The sequence below is a fragment of the Nicotiana tabacum genome, chromosome 17 (assembly GCF_000715075.1).
Source record: "Nicotiana tabacum cultivar K326 chromosome 17, ASM71507v2, whole genome shotgun sequence".
NCBI lineage: Eukaryota > Viridiplantae > Streptophyta > Magnoliopsida > Solanales > Solanaceae > Nicotiana > Nicotiana tabacum.
Window position 1 is genome coordinate 56,298,624 of NC_134096.1, and position 19,583 is coordinate 56,318,206.

General features: G+C 38.0%; 1 protein-coding gene across 7 annotated transcripts; it reads left to right on the forward strand.

Moving 5' to 3' along the window:
- Window positions 1-11,096: 11,096 nt before the first annotated feature.
- LOC107801509 (single myb histone 1) lies at window positions 11,097-19,408 on the forward strand. Of its 7 annotated transcripts, none has more exons than XM_016624840.2 (7): window positions 11,097-11,250; window positions 11,562-11,779; window positions 12,008-12,240; window positions 13,583-13,667; window positions 15,644-15,727; window positions 16,798-17,144; window positions 19,096-19,408. In XM_016624840.2, coding segments are annotated over exons 2-7 (900 nt in total). In that variant the 5' UTR covers window positions 11,097-11,250; window positions 11,562-11,629; the 3' UTR covers window positions 19,097-19,408. The 7 variants fall into 7 exon arrangements, with proteins under 7 accessions (XP_016480326.2, XP_016480327.2, XP_016480328.2 ...); XM_016624841.2 differs by having other exon boundaries at window positions 11,102-11,250; window positions 11,567-11,779; XM_016624842.2 differs by having other exon boundaries at window positions 11,110-11,250; window positions 11,579-11,779.
- The last annotated feature ends 175 nt before the right edge of the window (window positions 19,409-19,583 follow it).

Here is a 19,583-nt window from a genome sequence, read left to right on the forward strand (position 1 = left end):
TTACTTGCTAGTAATTTAAACATCTAGCCACGAAGTCTGAAATGTTTTCCTTCATTCGATTCCACTAATAGATCTCCCGCAAGTCCTAATACATTTTTATGGACCCTGGATGTATAGAATAACTCGAGTTGTGTGCCCTATCCATAATTTCATTATGAAGTCCATCAATATCTGGCACACACAAGCGACCGTTCATCCTCAACACCACATCCTCGTCAAGAGAAAAATCGAGGATATCTTTAGATTGTACACCATTTCGAATATCCACCAAATTTGGATCGTCAAATTGCTTAGCCTTGACACGCTCAATAAGAGAGGAATGTGATATGGCTCAAAAAATCTCTTTAGCTATCGGTAAATGCGCCAAAGTACCTCCTCACTTTCAGTTTAGCGCGTCGGCTACCACATTCGCCTTTCCTGGATGGTAATGAATGCTTAAATCATAATCCTTCAATAGTTCTAACCATCTCCTTAGGTTTAATTCCCTCTGCTTGAATACATATTGCAAGATTTTATGGTCGATGTATACTTCACAGTGCTCATCGTACAAGTAATGCCGCCAAATTTTCAAAGCAAATACAACCGCGGCAAGTTCCAAGTCATAGGTCGGATAGTTTTTCTTATGGATCTTCAACTATTTAGAAGCATAAGCGATAACCTTACTTTTCTGCATCAAGACACAACCCAACCAAACTTTAGAGGCATCACAGTAAACCATAAAGTCACCCAAACCTGTTGGCAACTTGGTTAACGGAGATGCAAGAGTAGAAAAACCTTCAACAAACCACTGATAGTAACCTGCTAATCCTAATAAACTATAGATCTCTGTCGGTGTAGTTGATCTAGGCCAACTCTTAACCGCTTCAATCTTTTGAGGATCAACCTTAATACCTTCACGAGATACTACGTGACCCAAGAATGCCACAGATTCAAGCCAAAATTCACACTCAGAGAATTTGGCATATAACTCATTCTCCAAAAGCGTATGCAACACTATTCTCAAATGATTGGCATGCTCCTCTTGACTTCGCGACTAATTTATCATCAATGAAAACAATCATGAATTTGTCAAGAAATAGTTTCAAAACCCGATTCATTAGATCCATAAAGGTTGCGGGTGTATTGTTAGCCTAAATGACATCATCAAAAATTCATAATGCACGTAGCGGGTCCGAAAAGTCATTTTGGAAATATCCTTCTCTCGAATTTTTAACTGATGATACTCCGACCTTAAATCAATTTTCGAGAAGAACTTCGCCCCTTGCAACTGGTCAAACAAGTCATCTATTCGAGGTAATGGATACCTATTCTTGATGGTCACTTTGTTAGTTGCCTGTAGTCAATACACATCCTCAAAGAACCATCTTTATTTTTCACAAACAACACTGGGTCACCCCAAGGTGATACACTAGGTCTAATAAACCTTTTTCCCAGTAAATATTTCAATTGCTCCTTCAATTCTCTTAACTCGGCTGGAACCATTCGGTACGGGGGAATAGATATCGATTGTGTATCTGGCACCACATCTATCCCAAAGTCGATAACCCGATCTAGTGGAATACCGGAAGCTCATCAAGAAAAACATCAAGAAACTCGTTAACAATTGGCAGATACTGAATGCTTGTTACATCCGCAGTTGTATCAATGACTGTGACTAAATGATAAAGACACCTTTTCATGATCATCTTCTTCGCCTTAAGGTATGAAATAAATTTACCTCGAGGCTAATCAATATTTCCTTTCCACTCACGAACAAGCTCATTAGGAAACTCAAACTTGACCACTTTAGCACGAAGCCACGACTATTAAGAATGGTGTAACACTTTATAACCAATCCATCCCCATAATCACATCAAAGTCATTCATTTATGAAGTTTGTCGTAGTCTCTCGATCTTGAATTATAATCACACAACCCCTATAAACGCAGGAGGCAATAACAGAATCTCCTACCGGAGTCGACACAGAAATGGTTCAAGTAGTTGTTCTCGATCTATCCCAAAATTCAAAGCAAAGTACGGAGTAACATAGGAAAAAGTAGATCCAGGATCCATAAGAGCATAAGCATCTACAGCACAAACTGTAAGTATACCTGTGATGACAACATGTGAAGCCTCTGCAGTAGGGCGAGTAGGCATGGCATAGAAACGAGGATGAGTTCCCTGAGAAGTAGCAGTTGTATGTGGCATCTTTCTTGCATTGCGCCAGTTGTGGGGCCTATTACCCCTAGGTGGAGGCGGTGCAACTGAAGTAGTAGCCATAGAAGGTGTCGGGTGAGCTCTCGAACCATGTTGTCCGTTAGGGCAAAACTTTCGGATATGACCCGTCAACCCGCAACCATAGCACGGACCACGGGGTCCCCTGGTAACACTAGGATGATGATGATGAGAACCCACACTACTCTAACCCTGCTGTGCAGTACGATGCTCACTCTGAACGAACCTAAACTGGCTTCCTTGTCCGAAACTGTATGCCACTGGAGGGCTACTGAAAGTTGTCTTCATCCTAGACTGCGGTGGGCCAGATAATCCTTTGTTGTTCTGTCCCTTGCCCGAACTATGCACTGCACTGAAAATGCCAAAATTCCGAGCCTTTTTGTTCTGCTTCATGTTGGCCCTCTCCTGATGAATCATCTCGAGATCCATTGCTAGATCTACAAAGTTAGTAAAGGTAGTGTTTCTTCTCCCACTAGTCCTATCCTTTCTGATGCCCGAAATCAAGCCACGAGCAAAGCGATCAATCTTCTCATCCTCGATAGGGATGAGGTGGGGAGAATAACGCGATAACTTCTCAAATTTGATGCTATACTCAAGGACGGTCACGGTATCCTGCTTTAAGGTCTCAAACAATATCGCAAGGGCGGCTCTCACTCCTGGTGGTAACCACTTCTTAATGAATATCTTCTTAAATTCTGTCCAAATCATTGGAGGTGCATCCTCCGGTCGACTTTTCTCTACCCCTTTGAACCAGAGGTCAGCAATGTCTTTCAACTGGTAGGCTGCCAATCGAACCACCCGGTAGTCTTTAACTCCCAGCAAAGTAGTAGCTTTCTCAACTTTCTCCAAGAAGTCCTGAGGGTCTGCACTGGGATCTGTACCAGTGAAAACTGGCAGCTCAAGTCTCACAAATTTCATGGCCAACTATGCTATGTCACCAACCGTTGGTGCTCATATCCCTCCTTGTTGGAGTGCTTGAATACCCATTTGAAGGTTCTATTGGGTCTACATAGCCATGAGGTCAACAAAAGTATCCATAACCTTTCTAATATCAATGAGGGTCTTTCCCAAGTGATTTGGTTCTGGAGGTGGAGCAGGTGCCTCATCAACTTCTCGAACTCCTGGACCATCCTTGGAGCCATTCGAACTGGCACAGTCCGTGCTCTTGCAACCTTCAGAGGTGGGCCCCTAGGTCTAGCGGGTACCCCTCCTGAAGCCGCATCAGGTATAAGAGCAACTTCCCGGTTCATATTATTGCCACGCGTGTTCACCATCTTCTGCCAATTGATATATCGCACAAGTTAAGAAATATTTTTTAGTTCTATTGCACGATTCTAGAATAAGAAGAAAGAGTTAAGTATTCTTATAATGTCCATATAGCCTTCTCGATATAAGTGTGGTGCACAACACACTAATAAAGAGAACTCTACCATACACGATTCCATAGACTTCCTAGGACTCGAATTAGAACCTAAGGCTCTGATACCAAGTTTGTCACGCCCTAAAACGACGTTGATCGGTATCCAGTACTCTACCAGACCCGAGTGAATCATCCCATAGATTAATACATATCTATATGCCTAATATGATGATGCGAAAGCCTCTTCAATTACAATCATTTTAAGATATCTGACAAAATATGATTAATGTCTTTAAGTAAATATTTTTCCTTTGAAGGCAAGTTTTCATAAAGATAAAAGAAAGTTTCATTCATGCACGCTATGTAAGTAACCATAGGATTATAACCCAAAAGGAATACTACTATTGTCTATGGAATCTCTATGACACGGAATGTAATAGTCAACCAAGGCATAACCTGGTGGCTCAAAAGGATAGTAATATAATAAAATCCTCCACGAATACTAGTGTGGAGTCTCACCAAATAACGTCAACGGGAAATGTAGAATTTCCCTATCCACGCGACCCAAGCTGCTCGGGTCCAGTCCATGAAAATAGAAATGGAAATGTGACCGAAAGGCCTAAGCTCCACATGCCTAGTACGAATCATGAATCGTTCCCCCAAAACAAATAGGACAAGATTTAAGAAGATATAAGATACACTAACAATTGATATCGATAAAGAAGCCTTCATATCAATTAACAATTTAGAAAGTAAAATAAACTAATATGGTAAAACATATTTCAAAATCTTCCATTAGCATTGATCTTTGCAAAATCATGTTAGATTTTTCATTTACCGGGAGCACTATACCATCGCCGACACGAAAGAGGGTCAATTAGGTTATGTACCTAGCGGTAAGTAGCATATACCCTACTTGTCTAGGCCGTCTCATCGTTGTGCCGCACGAATCGACTCAAACATGCTAATAAAGTAGCACAATAGTACCCCTAATGGGAAGTACTATGCCGTAATTCTCAACCGTAAGGTAGGTTCTACGCCTACACCGACCCGTGTAGTTTCATGACCAAATGAGAAAAAGTATTCAAGGTCAATTTCGGTGAATTTAAGTAACTCCCAAAACCTTTACATTTATCAATTATGATATTTATAGCCAAATCAACTATTTGAGAATAGTTAAATCCAAGATATTTCACAACTCATGTATTTTCATTTCAAAAAATACTACTAGTGTTATTCCCTATTTATTTAGTTTTTAAAAAATTAAGATAAAATATTTCAAGAAAATAATATGCATAGCACTTAAATCTTTTATGATGCAAGAATGGTACAATCCCAACTCGCTCGTCCCCACAAGTTAGGACTCACATTTAGAAACTCAATTTAATCGTGTTTCGATATGAGTATGGAGAAAAGTTCCGAGGGTAGTAAGTTTCAACGTACCTCAAATTGCTTCCAACCTTACCCCCAAATGTTCCAATAATGCCAACGAGCCACAATTTACATTTATGAACTCACATAATTCAAGAACGTATCACAACGATACCAACTAAGTGTCTAACACTTAAGTCCAATTTCATAAGTTTAACAAAAATCCTCATATCATCATTTGAAGGCCAATCCTTGAATTTTAACTCCAACTCATTCATTAAACTTGTTATGGGATCTAGTTGTTCCACTAGAAACTCAAAATAATATCGTTCAAACAAGACCCAACACTATTCATCATCTTTACCAACCAACTCTTCAATTTCAAGACTAACTTCTAGGATTTTATGAATATATGTTTAAATATAAATCTAACTTCATAAATATACTCTACTACGCTCATGGAGTATAGTACATAAGATTGGAGTGAAAAAATTACCTCTTTGTCAAACCTTAAAAGTTTCAAGATTTGAGTTTCTTGAAATGTCCTTGAGATTATTTTCAAAAATTTATGAATCCCACGATGTTGGAGGGTTAAGAGATATAATAAATGAACCAAATCTATCAAAGAAAGGCATTTAATTTTTATCTTGAATATGTATTAATGGTAAAGAGCTCCTCCTTCTCTCTAATCTCCAAGACCAAGTCCAAAATAATATAATTTTTCTCTCTACGAAATGCCTATAAAATTTTTAGTTGTGGGTTTTAAATTTCGAGTGCTAAGTTGCACGCCTTCACTGCACTTTACTGTCTCACGCTAGGTTCCAATTTATTCCATCACTAAAGCAACATTTTGGTCTTCAACTTTAATCATTCCATTTCTCACTTAATATGCTTGCTTTTTGTCTTTCATAATTACTTTAATTATTCCTTTATCTTTGCTATTTAATTAATTTCCTTGTCCCCCTTTTTATATCTTTGCCCCCTTGGTCTCTTTGTTGGCCAACAACTTTCCTAGTTTTTTTAAATCCTTTCTCATTTCCAACTGAAGGCTAGGATTTTAAATTTTTGTTTTCATATTAAATTCCAACTCTTCAAGTTGGTTACATAACATTAAATTCTCAAAATTTCAGCACTTATGACATAGAAATTTGATATACTCTAAATGCATTTAATGACCTTGTAACCTCCACTAGTTCAATGGTTAACTATCGACATTATCCCCAAGCATTCCAATAAATTTGTTCCACTCGAATAATCATGTAGCTCAAATTTAATTACATTGCATTTTCTAGCTCAAAATTAGTAGGAATTAACTAAAAGAATTTACGGGACTTTACAAATAATTTATCATATTTTTAAGAAATATTTTTTTCTATAATAACTCTAGTCATGTATTGATAAGACACACACTTTTATTTTTTATGCTATCATACATAAGATAGTATACAAAATTATTGCATGACTTAAGTAGGTATTAGTACACAAGTCATGCGAAGATTATTTTTTAATATTGAAAACCAAATATTATGTACTATTGTATATATTAGGAGATTTCACTTACCCCCTTGACCTTTTGAGTGTTAAAGGTAATATTCCTTTAACCTTTTGAAAGGTAAAATAAACTCCCTTGATCTGCCGACCTGCTATGGTGCCCCCAAGTGGGTAGTAGGGGGTCGAGTCTGTATCATCGCGGAGCAACAACCGCATCCGGATCTGATCTATTTACTCAGCAATTCATTTGGTGACTTCATGGTTGTAAAGTCCCGTAAAGTTTTTTCCTAAAAACCCGGTTTTTGTGATGCCAAAATAGGCGTAGAGGTTATATCAGACTTTTTTTTGTATTGAAAAGTGCGCTGTGAGTTGAAGGAAAATGTTGGGCAGAAGTACGCATTTTTGCGGCCCATTTTGCGGCCGCAAAACCACTATGAGGACCACAGACTGGTCGCAGAGTGGGGCAGATTTTTGGAGCATTTTTTATGCTCAATTTCGCGGCCATTATGCGACCGCATAAACATTTCGCGGACCGCATTCTTGTCGCATATCGCGCCTTGGGATTTTTCGGAGGGAGGTTCTGCGGTGCACTACGTGACCGAAGAACCGTTATGCGGCGCATTATGCGATGGCCGCATAGTGACCGCAAACCAGGTTAGTTTCTTTCCAGCTCTGGCACCCATTTTTGCGGTCATTTAGCAGACCACATAACCACTATGCGGTCGCATATGCGACCGCATAACCTGTTTCGGAGCTTCAATTTTGGATTTTTAAACCCGACCCTGTTCCGGAGCTTCAATCTGCCGACCTGCTATGGTGCCCCCAAGTGGGTAGTAGGGGGTCGAGTCTGTATCATCGCGGAGCAACAACCGCATCCGGATCTGATCTATTTACTCAGCAATTCATTTGCTGACTTCATGGTTGTAAAGTCCCGTAAAGTTTTTTCCTAAAAACCCGATTTTTGTGATGCCAAAATAGGCGTAGAGGTTATATCGGACTTTTTTTTGTATTGAAAAGTGCGCTGTGAGTTGAAGGAAAATGTTGGGCAGAAGTACGCATTTTTGCGGCCCATTTTGCGGCCGCAAAACCACTATGCGGACCACAGACTGGTCGCAGAGTGGGGCAGATTTTTGGAGCATTTTTTATGCTCAATTTCGCGGCCATTATGCGACCGCATAACCATTTCGCGGACCGCATTCTTGTCGCATATCGCGCCTTGGGATTTTTCGGAGGGAGGTTCTGCGGTGCACTACGTGACCGAAGAACCGTTATGCGGCGCATTATGCGATGGCCGCATAGTGACCGCAAACCAGGTTAGTTTCTTTCCAGCTCTGGCACCCATTTTTGCGGTCATTTAGCAGACCACATAACCACTATGCGGTCGCATATGCGACCGCATAACCTGTTTCGGAGCTTCAATTTTGGATTTTTAAACCCGACCCTGTTCCGGAGCTTCAATCCCATGGACCATTTTGATCATTTTTCTGATATTTTTAGAGTGAGAGAGAGGGTCCTAGAGGGAGAAGTGATATTCATCAAATTGCTCTTCAATTCTCACTTAAAACCTTGAAGATTATCAAGAGAGGCACCTTGATCTTCTTCCTAAGAGGTAAGATTCTATTACTCAAACTCTTAATTTCAAAAAGTAACTAAAATGTGCCATTAGTAAGGTAATTCATGGGGATGTGAGTGCTTACCTTGCATGCATGTATCCTTGTAGTATGTGGGAAGATTGTGAGCTAAAGATGATACATAATGGGTTGGGAAATGATGGAATCTTTCACAAAAGAGCCCTAGAACCTTAATGCTCATATAGTGTTTGATAAAATGCTCAAATGAGCTAAAACCATGATCATCTTCCTAATTTCTGGTTCAACTTGTTATATTTCTAAAATAGATTGAAGTTGTTAAGAATTGCGGATCATTTAGAGTTTGAAAAACTCAATTGAGGTATGTTAGCTAAACCCCCTTTTTCTTAGAATCGAATCCCGTGGTGCTCATGTAATTGGAGTAAGTCCTTGATCATTATTAAACTGGCTATTCCTAATGTGGTTGTGTTGAATGGTGTTTGTTCAATGTTTATTATAAATGCTTCATCATATCATCTTGTCATTTGAGAATATGTTCAAAATGTGAAATATGTGTTAGGAATGTTAAAACTTTATGTCAAGACAAAAATAAAAGTTGTTACGCCAAATTTTATGAAAGGCCTCTATGTGCCTAAGATTTCCCAAATTGCTCATATGTGAATATTAAGTCTTAAATGGGAAGCTCTATTGATGTTGATAATGATAATGATATTTGAATGTGGAAAAGGGAATTGGAACTATAAAATACGGCCAAGTGCCAAGAATGACTTTGTAATTGTTAAGGAGTACGATGTGAGATGATTGACTGAAAAAGGTAATATTTCAAATTAGACTGCCTAGTCGATCGGGCCGAGATCAGACTCTGTGTAAGAAAACGATGGTATTGAGGATGAAACTATGAAAATGGTTGACGTCTCAAATGAGATGGCCTAGCCGATCGGTCCGTGATCGGACGCCATGCCGCTCACATGGTGGTACTGTGTTGGAAACTATAACGAAATTATGGTAATGTCTCAAATGAGATGGCCTAGCCGATCGGGCCGTGATCGGACGCCATGCTTCTCACATGGTGGCACTGTGTTGGAAACTATAACGAAATTGTGGTAATGTCTCAAATGAGATGGCCTAGCCGATCGGGCCGAGATCGGACTCCGTATAATAATATGGAGGTATTTGTGAAATGTGTAATATCGGTACTAAAGGTCACCCAACTTAATAATACGAAAATTGACTTGAAAATGTATATGATCCTTAACATTATTGTTTCTATATTATTTGAAGCCCTTATCGTATTCTTGACTGTTCCTCTTGTATTATTATTCATTCGATTGAGTTGGTGTTTAGATTTACATACTAGTGTTATTCGACGGTACTAACGTCCCTTTTGCCGGGGGGGCTGCTTCTTTAAATGGATGCAGGTGGTTGCATAACAGACAATGTTGATCACAGATAGTGCTGCATCCTCTTCTCAGCAGACTCATTGAGCCCCATTTTATTCCAGGGTCATGTATTGTACCTTTTGTTTATATTGTGGCCACTTCTGAGGTATAGTCGGGGCCTTGTTGCCGACACCATCTTGACTCTCTTTTATATTTTTAGAGGCTCCGTAGACACTATGTGGGTTGTACATGGGTGCTAGAAAGGTCAAACGGATTATGTTGTATTTTGGATTTTTGTTCTACTAAATCACAAATGTATGCCTTTTGAAACTTAACCGGAAGTAGCAAATGAAATGTTTTAGTAATGTCTATTCATATGGTCCTTCTACTGCTTAGCTAATAAAAACATGCATTCTCTTATCACGGGTGAGTTGGGTAGAAAGTATCTAACAAGTTGCTCGACCGGGTTCACTCGGTTGAGCGCCGATCGCGCCTCTAGAGGTTGGGCGTGACAATGGTCACCAAAGAAGTCCCAAGAAGCATCAAACCTATCCGATAAGATCCATGGAGCAATTCTTAATTAGCGACAAATAAAAATGAGTTGCATCGTCAGAAGAATTTCTAAATATCAAAATAAACCTCAATTAGTATGAATTATAACATGTTCTTTTTTCAGTAATTGAAAATTTTAAGCAATGATATTCTACATAATTAAAATTTCATACCTCTCGTTTTTCACTTGTAGTTTTTCTTTTAGTTTTTTAAAACTCATTTTGCTTCATGCAAATTCTTTTGTTAGAGCTTCAAATTTTAAAAATCTTAGGTCCATATTGTTACTTATAATATTGCTAGTATTGAAATTTGTTTCAATTAGTTAGTTTTGTATAAAATTATTACCCTTTGGGGTGCGGTCCTTTATCGCACCATGAGAGAATGCAAGATTGTATTCTATTTTCACGTAACTCTTACATATTTAAAGGTCTAATTTAGGAGTGGCAAACATGCGAGTCGGGTGGGATATGGTTCGAGTCGAAAACGGGTAATAAAAAAATAAATAATTTATCCGACCCGACCTATATTTAATACGAATAAAAAACGGGTTAACCGGCGAATAATATGTGTAACCATATTATCCATGACTTCTTGAATATGATCACTTTTGGGAGAATTCTAGACTCTCAAACATGAGGAACTTCAAATTTGAGGCTTTATAAATGTAAAAGTTAAACTCATTGATTATCCATTTATATGGTCTTATCCATATTTGACCCGTTTTTTTAAAACCATTTTGCCACCACTAGTCTAATTATTCTTAAAAATATTTCATTGGTAATTATTTTGAAAATAAAAATAACAATTTCAAACAGTAATACAGTTTATATGTGATATCATAAAAATAATAATTTCGAATAATTATATAGTTTATAGGTGATATGATATTTAAAATGTAACTTAAACATTTTTTCATGCAAAAGATGAATGATACATTACTTTTTTACCTCAAATATTCAGGAAATTGAATGAAATCTACTCATTCTATACAATATTATTGGGTACTATTAGTTATTATTTTCATTTTTGAGTAAACCATAAAATAATTGAAGGTAATTTTTAATATTTTGAAAATACATGTAATTTGGTATTGACGGTGTTATTTTCTAAACCCAAAAAGAAGGGGTTAATCGGAATTTACTCTTGAAATAATTTTTGTTAGGGTTTCAAATTCATTTTCAATCTCTAGGGGTCTCAACTTCAACAGTTCACCTTGATTTCAATGGCTTAACTTCCGTTCGCCGGCGAGTTATTTCCGTCACCGTCACAAACTCCGCGCTGGCCCTTTCTCCCGGTACGACACGTTTCAGAATTTTATGACTCTAGAAACTTTGATTCCTTTTTTGATGTTGTCGTTCTAGCCTTAATCGTGAGAACGAACATTTTAATATTTTTTAATTGTAATTTCTGTGCATATTCAAGTATTATTCTGGTTGTCTTTTTATATAAGTACCCAGTATTTTTTAAAAAGTAAGGTAGAAGAACAAATACGTCCTATTTCTAGATTCCTTGCGAAGGTTTTGGCCTTAAAAATATTTATAATAATTTATGCATCCTTATTGGAGTACTTTTTTTTCACAACTCAGCTTTTCATTTTCTGAATAGAGTAGATGCTTCTCTAGATAGGAGAGCTCAACTTTTGTATTCAGAGTCAGGAAGTGGTGGACCTATTGATGGGTGCACCAAAGCAGAAGTGGACATCAGAAGAAGAAGCTTCCCTTAAAGCTGGTGTAGCAAAGTATGGGGTTGGAAAATGGAGCACCATACTCAAAGATCCAGAGTTTGCTACTGTGTTGCGCTCTCGCTCAAATGTGGATCTGAAGGTACCAGGCATAACAACGTTGTCAAATCTTGTCTTGTCATTCTGTGGGAAGCTTATTTAGCCGGCTGGAGTATGTCTTATATTCACATAGTAACATTGAATGTCTCTTCTGTCTGGTTGTGCTTTTTTTTTTCTTCCCCTTTCTTTCTTTCTTTCTTTCTTTCTTTCTTTTTTCCGCTTGTTTTGGTTAGTAAAAGTTGCCTTGATGGGCTTAGTTTTGCTTGGGCAGGATAAATGGAGAAATCTACATGTCATGGCAAATGGTTTGGGGTCTCGGCATCAAGTGTCTCGGCATCAAGGGAGGGTTGTCTCTAAAAGTGTCCAGCCTAAGCAGAAGCATGATGACAACTCCTTGCTTGTTAGCACCGCAGTTGAGAATGATACAGAAGTTCTTGATCCTAAACCTCTTGCATCGTCTGGTGATGCACTGGAGGATGTTGGTTGTGAAAAGACAATTTGTAGGTAATTATACTACCGATTCACTTAAATCTTCCTTATTCAAATCTTGGATTCCACACAAGTCGTAAAGCTTGTGCTTTTGGAGAGTTTGGTGGAGAAAATTCATTTGTTGACTTCTTCGATTCTGAAATCACTTTCTAAGAAATTAGTGTACTCCATAAGATATCTAACCAAAAAAATTGAGACGTTGAAGCACTCAAACCTTTTAGAAATAAACAATCAAAGCACATTTTGAGACTCAACTTTCATGCATTTAATAATTAATAATATTGTTCATCAAAAGCACATCTGTAAGTGAGTATCTATTATAATAGTGTCCTAAGTACCTTTAAATAAGGAATTTAATATGGAAACCATATAGTACTGGAAGTCAGCTGGTTCTGTTATGGAAAGGTTTTGTAACCAACTTGGTATTTTCTGATTATTGATAATGGGAGCTCTCTGTTCATATTTTATAGTGGTATCTTGGGCAAAATGCGTAGCAGCTGCCTTCTATTCATCACTTTCCTTGTTTCCTCTGGAATCAAATGTGGGTTCCCCTTTTTAGGGGGAAATCTTGCAAAACTGAGAAAAAGGGATCGTGCTTCAAGCGGAAGTATTTGCTGTTACTGTAGCTTAGAGCCTGAAGTCCAGTTTATATTTTTCTTGAGAAAGCCTGAAGTTTCAGTTTATGTTATGATGCTCTATTTTTCGTTTGTCCGTTGATGGTTGCGAACTCTGTTTATGTAAGCATAGCATAACTGCGTTCAAGCTTGGATAAAGGATGGTTGCGGTAGGTTAACAACCAATACAAAAAATAGATAGCTATAGTGAAATCTTCTGAATATGACTTGAATAGAGTGCAATGGGTAGATGATTCATATAGTATAGACTCCACCTAATTTGGGATTGAGGTGTAGTTGATTGATTGGTTGATTTGTTTTTTGGGAGTTTCATATGAAATTGTTGGAGTAATTCTTCATGTAAAATAATGTTGTTTTATTGTAACATAGATACATGGCTCATTTTTCTCGTTTTTGTGTTACAGTGCAAATGTGGGTAAAACTGATTATCCTCTTCCATTAATTTGTTTTTCTTTTTTCGTATTCTCTTTATTCTTTGAAAAGCAAATTAAGTCCTTGATTAGATGCTGTCACCTACTATGAAGCATAGCTTTTTAATAATAGATTGATTTTATATCTTTTGGTCAAAATTTTAAAACTGAAATAACAAGTTCGGAATTCATGTAATCTAGTTCTAATAATTGCCTCTTTTTTTTTCCCTTCTCAGAAATACTCACTTTGGGAGTTGCCTTTTATAATATTATAATGTACCAAACCTGTGTGTGCTTCTTCATTGATTATAGATTGGACGATCTTATATTGGAGGCAATAGCCAAATTGAAGGAACCGCATGGATCTCGTCGAAATGCAATTTTGTCTTACATAGAGGTAATTTTCCTTAGAATATTTGATACAAGTCTATGTGAGTAAAGAGAGTTGGAAATTTTTGGAGATTTAGTATATTTTGTTTAGTTATTGTTTTGTTAAAATGTCCCACATTGATGGAGGAGCAGGTTGTTGTCTCCTTATATGGTTTTGGACAATTCTCACGTCATGACCCATGAGTTAGTTTTTGTGGTTGAATTAGGTCTTGGGTCATCCATGTTATGTTGTCCACACTCCAAATATCCTGTCCTAGACGTACTCGAGAAGCGGGGAAGGGGGAGGGAGTTGTTAGAGTATCTTAAATTGTTGTGAGGAAATAGTTGTTATCCCCTTATATGGTTTTAAACAATTCTTACCTCATTAGTTTTGGAGTTGAGTTAGACCCCAAAACCATCGCCTTTTAACTTAATCTAATTTGCCATTTTTTTTCACTTTTAAGTTCGCAACTAGGTGTATACACTTTTAAGTTCTGCCTAGTTAAGCATTAACGAAAATCCTCCTCGAACACAAGCGTGAGAAGAAAGACCCTTCCTAACACAACGTTAGTCTTGCCACTATAGTATAGGAAAAAGCTTCTCTTTGATAAGCGGTGATAGGGGAGTTCAGAAAGGATTTGATCATAGATAGAGACTTCAACCTGTGCGGGGATAAGGGCGGATGTAGCCAAGTGGCTCTTAGCTACGTGTATACACTTTCTGCCTAGCTAAGCATTTCTAAGACAATTTTCTTTCTCTTTAAACCAAAATCCTCCTCGAACACAAAAACATGAGAAGAAACACCCTTCCTAACACAACAATAGACTTGCTAGTATAGTATAGGAAAAAGTTTCTCTTTGATAAGGTCATAGGGGAGTCAAAAAGGATTTGATCATAGAAAGAAACTTCAACCTATGCAGGGTAGGGTAGGGGCGGACGTAGCCATGGATCAAGGCAGTAGATTGTGGATCCACCATGCGCTGGTTCAACCCCATTGTTCGCCGATGTTTGTTCTATGTTATTTTCAAGGAGCTAAAAAGATGTCGAGACATTATGAGCCAAGGAGATAAACACTGTGAAACTTTTTCTTGATCTAGCAAGAAAACAAAAAGGACAAATATGAATTGCCTTTCTCCTTTTTATTAGCGAGACTCTTTCCCTTGGCACTCCAGTGTCAAACAGGATTGCTTGATTGAGTACTGTCTGTATCTTAGTTGCTGATTTTATGCTGGAATTTTTTCTTAACTTAGCTTTTCACTAGTTGGCAATGCCTTTTGATGCTTCATCCCGCAAACTTGAGCACTCCGAGAACTACTAGGGAGGGATAAGAACTAAGAAGGACCCAAGCAGAGGAAAAAAAGGGTGGAAACGGGATAGAAGTGCAGGAAAGGTGTCAAGACTTGCTAGAGGTTAAACATGCCTGTGCTGTTTGTATCTTGGTAGCTGATATTTATGCTGGAATATTTTCTTAACTTCGCTTTTCACTAGTTGGCAATGCCTTTTGATGCTTCATCCCGCAAACTTGAGCACTCTGAGAACTACTAGAGAGAGGGATAAGAACTAAGAAGTACCCAAGCAGAAGCAAAAAAAGGTGGAAACTAGAAAGAAGTGCAGGAAAGGTTATGCAACCCAGCCCAACATGGTCAGTGGGATGGCCAAAGGGTTGCTTTGGGGGTGGGTAGTGGTAATTTTCCTTTCCCACTTTTTCAATTCTAATCAGGTTGTCCATCATACACTGGATATCTTTTGTTTTCGACATAGACTGATGTAAGTGAGCATGCTTATTTCTGAGAGGTTAAGATGGGATTTGCTTATGAAGAGTGAAGTTGCTCACTTGGGCAAGATTTCTTTATACTATAATTCCCGACAAAAAGGTTCACTCTATCCTTATTTTTTTACTCTCTGTTTAACTTGATGATACAAGTGTATGGACCTTGTAAATGCTGGTATATTATTTTCATTACTTTAGATGCCTATTACTCAACAATTTTTGTTTGTTTGAAGGAGTGGTACACGGCACCTCCAAACTTTGAAAGACTGTTGGCAGCAAATTTGAAGGCGTTGACTGATAAAGGAAGACTGATAAAGGTAATCGACCTGAGAACCTGGTGGAAATGATGAAGAATCTCTCTTACCCTTCTTTATGTTCAATGGAGATGCATATACTGCATGTAGAAGACATGTAATGCCTGTTCCCCATTATTATAGCATTAACATCAGTGCATGGCTGGTAACTGAGGAGAATCTGCGTTGTATGTTGAATTGTCCTTGTTGTAGTTCTATTCTTTATCATTATTTAGTTCTTTTTTCCTGTTGCTGTGGGATGGAAGTTGGCTGATGAGATTATCATGCCCCCAAAAGATGTAAGTTTCATCGCACTACAAAATATTTAACTAAAAGGGCCCTTAGGGCTTTGCTCTAGTGCTAAAAGCGCGACAAATGATGTGTGGGGTACGCGCACATCATGGGATCGAACGCTCTGCAGACAAAAGCTTTGTATTTAAGTGGAAAAGGTAGAGAGGCGAGCCCATTATCCATCGAGTTTTGAACCGACGCCACTGGCCCTCGGAAATTTCTTGGTTATCCAAAAAAAAAAGAACTAGTAACAGAAAGGTGGTTGTGTCCGTTGATGGCATCATGAAGAAGATTGGTAAGGATCAATTTTAGTGAAGGAAGCCGTGTTTTATCATTTCAAGACTTGGAAGATCATCCTTCTATTCAGACATAAGCTTCATTTTAGTATCACATAATGCCTAAGCTAGGAAGGGGTAAGGCAACGAGATAATGAAATGCCTGGATTTATTCTTTTTGGTTTGTCGTGCTATTCTCATTCAGTTATGCATCCTCTCCTGAATCACAATGAGTCTTCTTGAGTTCCAAGACTGACACTGAGGTCTTGGCTACTTTGGTTAGAGTTTTATCAACAATTCTCAAAAAGTATGCTTGGAAGCACACATTGTTGGTTGCGGAGTAAAATTCGTCGCTTGATTTGCAATTGCAAACATTTAATATGTGTGAACTTAACATTACTTTCTTTCAGTTCTTTTATCTTCTTTCTTGTAGAGGAATTGGCAAACACTGTGAGTAGAAAGCCCAATTATGGATGTACTAGTCTGTTTCTTAATCTTGGATCTTGACGCCTCCATCCACATTGATAGGTAAGGCATCAATACAGGATTGCGCCGAGTAGATTATCATCTGGTACCAAGGGAGGCCATCTCTCTTTTCTTATGGATGGAAAGGAGGATTCCACTATGATAGAAAAGAATGAAATTAGAATACGGACTAAAGCACAAATTGATGTGGAGTTAGAGCAGATGAAGAGCATGACTGCAGAGGAGGCTGCTGCAGCTGCTGCACAAGCAGTTGCAGACGCTGAAGCTGCCATTGCTGAGGCGGAACGGGCAGCAAGGATTGCAGAGGCGGCTGAAGCAGAGGCAGAGGCAGCACAGTGTTTTCATGAAGTTACATTGAAGGCATTGCAGCATCAAACTATCCCTGTCTGGTAAGCTAATCTTTCGAGAGGCAGCTTACTGTGGTTGTTGAGACTCTCTGTAGCACCATAATGAGCCATGAGCTATTAATTATCTAAAAGTTTGTACTGTTAAGTGATGATATGCAGTTTGATTTTCTAAGTGTTAAAATATCACAGAGAGAAAGTTAATTAATTGCCAGAAATACTAAAAAGCAAGCTTGATAACATATTGAACATTAATAAAAATGTTCAATTTTGCAAAATTTTGGGTTCAAAATGCTGCACGTATTTACTAAACTAGGGGTTTTGCAAGTATTAGATGTCTATTTTGTTGTATGGGACTGCTGAAAACTTGAGATGCTTTTTGTTGTGCATTAGCACACAGGTTTCCACAAACTTGCATGAAGGCCAGATTTTTACGTACTCACATTATACATCGACTCTTGATTCAATATATAGTATTGGTCTCGATTGCATAGTGGATAGGCAATTTCATTAAGTTGTTGTAAGCTTTCAATATAGATCTACCACACAAGGTAGGGTTAAGGTCTGCATACACTCGCCCTCCCAGACCCCACTTGTGGGATCACACGGAGTATGTTGTTGTTTAAGTTTTCAATATAGAATTTTGGTATCTGGTATGCTGCTCTAGGAGCTACTAGCGCGCGTCATCATGTTAAGAGTCTATCACATTTGCTTAATTTGGAGGATGGAATGCTATCAGCCATACTGCTATCTTGTTAATACAAGGTAGCGAATTGTTGTTGGGTTCACTTTTGTAGTTTCTGAATGTTGCCCTTTTTTTATGTGCTTTTGAAGTTTCTCAATATGCCGTCGTTATGCAAAAAGTTTGGGAAAATACATAAGTTGCCCATGTAGTTGTCTGAAAAAGTCAGTTATTTACTTAACCTTTTACGAGTGATCTAATACCCCCTATTCTTATTTTTTGTGGAACTAATACCACCCTGGAACTGATATACCCAGTTGCATAATGAAAGGTGTTCTACACTCGCTCCGTGTCATTGCTATGTCACTGCCATATCAGTATAATGTCAGATTTTAAAAAATATTGTTTTCCATGTCATCACATTGTTTTTTCTTCACAACCCACCACCAAACCGCCATAGCACCACCACCGTTGCCACCGCACTATCATTAAACCCGCATCTTCATCCACCAATAATCATAACCACATCAATCCACCAAATTCGCCACACCACCACACCACTATGCCTGCCATACCACCAAGTCTCTGTGGAATATCCACCGTTGAAAATTGATTCAAACTTATCATTTTGTGCTTATCACATATGTGTTTACTAATTGGAGTTCAAAATCAATTTAAATAATGATTGGAGAAGATTGGAGGTAAAAATTTTTGAAACCTCCATTGTTGGTCCTTCGAGAGTTCGAATTGGTGAAAGGGAAATTGGGTTAGATAATTAAGATAAAAAATATGAATTGAAGCCCTTTTTTTCGAAAATATTTTGGTTTTGATATTTGGGTTTATCTCTAAAGAAGTATTAACGGAATTAGAAGATGGAGATTAGGAGCTTTTGGTTTTGGAGTGACAAGGAGAAGAGGGGTAGTTGAAGAGAGAGAACGATGGGGGGTAGGGGAAGACACTTTCTTTTTCTTGTTTCTTTTTTATTTTAACCTTGAATTTTGACTCCCGCTCGCCTCTTCTTTTTTTTTTAATTTTTATTTATTTTGTCACATCAGCTTTTAGAGTGGTATTAATTCTACAAAAATAAGAATAAGTGTGTATTAGGTCGCCCGTAAAGGTGAAGTATATAACTGACTTTTTCGGACAACCACAAGGGGCAACTTATATTTTTTTACCAAAAAGTTTCTCAATATGTTGTATCACAACTAATGGTTGCTGTGAAATTGATTTAAGATTTATTGATGTACAGTAAGACCTTAATTAAGTTGCCTTTAGGGTATCATTTACTTATAAAGCCGTTCCTTGTTTATGCAGATGACATTAGCTGGATCCACCACTTGGGTTTTCATCTTCAGTACAATTGGCAATTTATTGTTGATATGTGGATAGAGTTGTAAATGTGGTTATTTTTGTCCATTGCTAGTGATCTTAATTATGGCATTGAGGTCATAGTGAAGTTTATAGGCAAAAGGAGTATAGAAATCCTTTTTTGGGTGGTTGACATGCAAAATGTATATCCTCAAAAAGCCGCTAACCTTTTTAGTTTTAAATATTTTGTCTTTGGTGCGAAGTTGTTGTATAACAGAGCTGGTTGAATTGCCGTTGATCCACAAAAAATCTTGATGAACCTATGATTCAGAAAATAATTGTTTTGATAGTGGTTTCAGGCTGCACGTCGATATTACTGGGAAATTCATCATATATTGATCCATTGCATCTGCTAAGAATTCGGTATTCATTTGGGATGGTAGTAGTAGGTGCATGGGTTGTTAATAGCAGCAACCTCACTTCAATTGGCATAT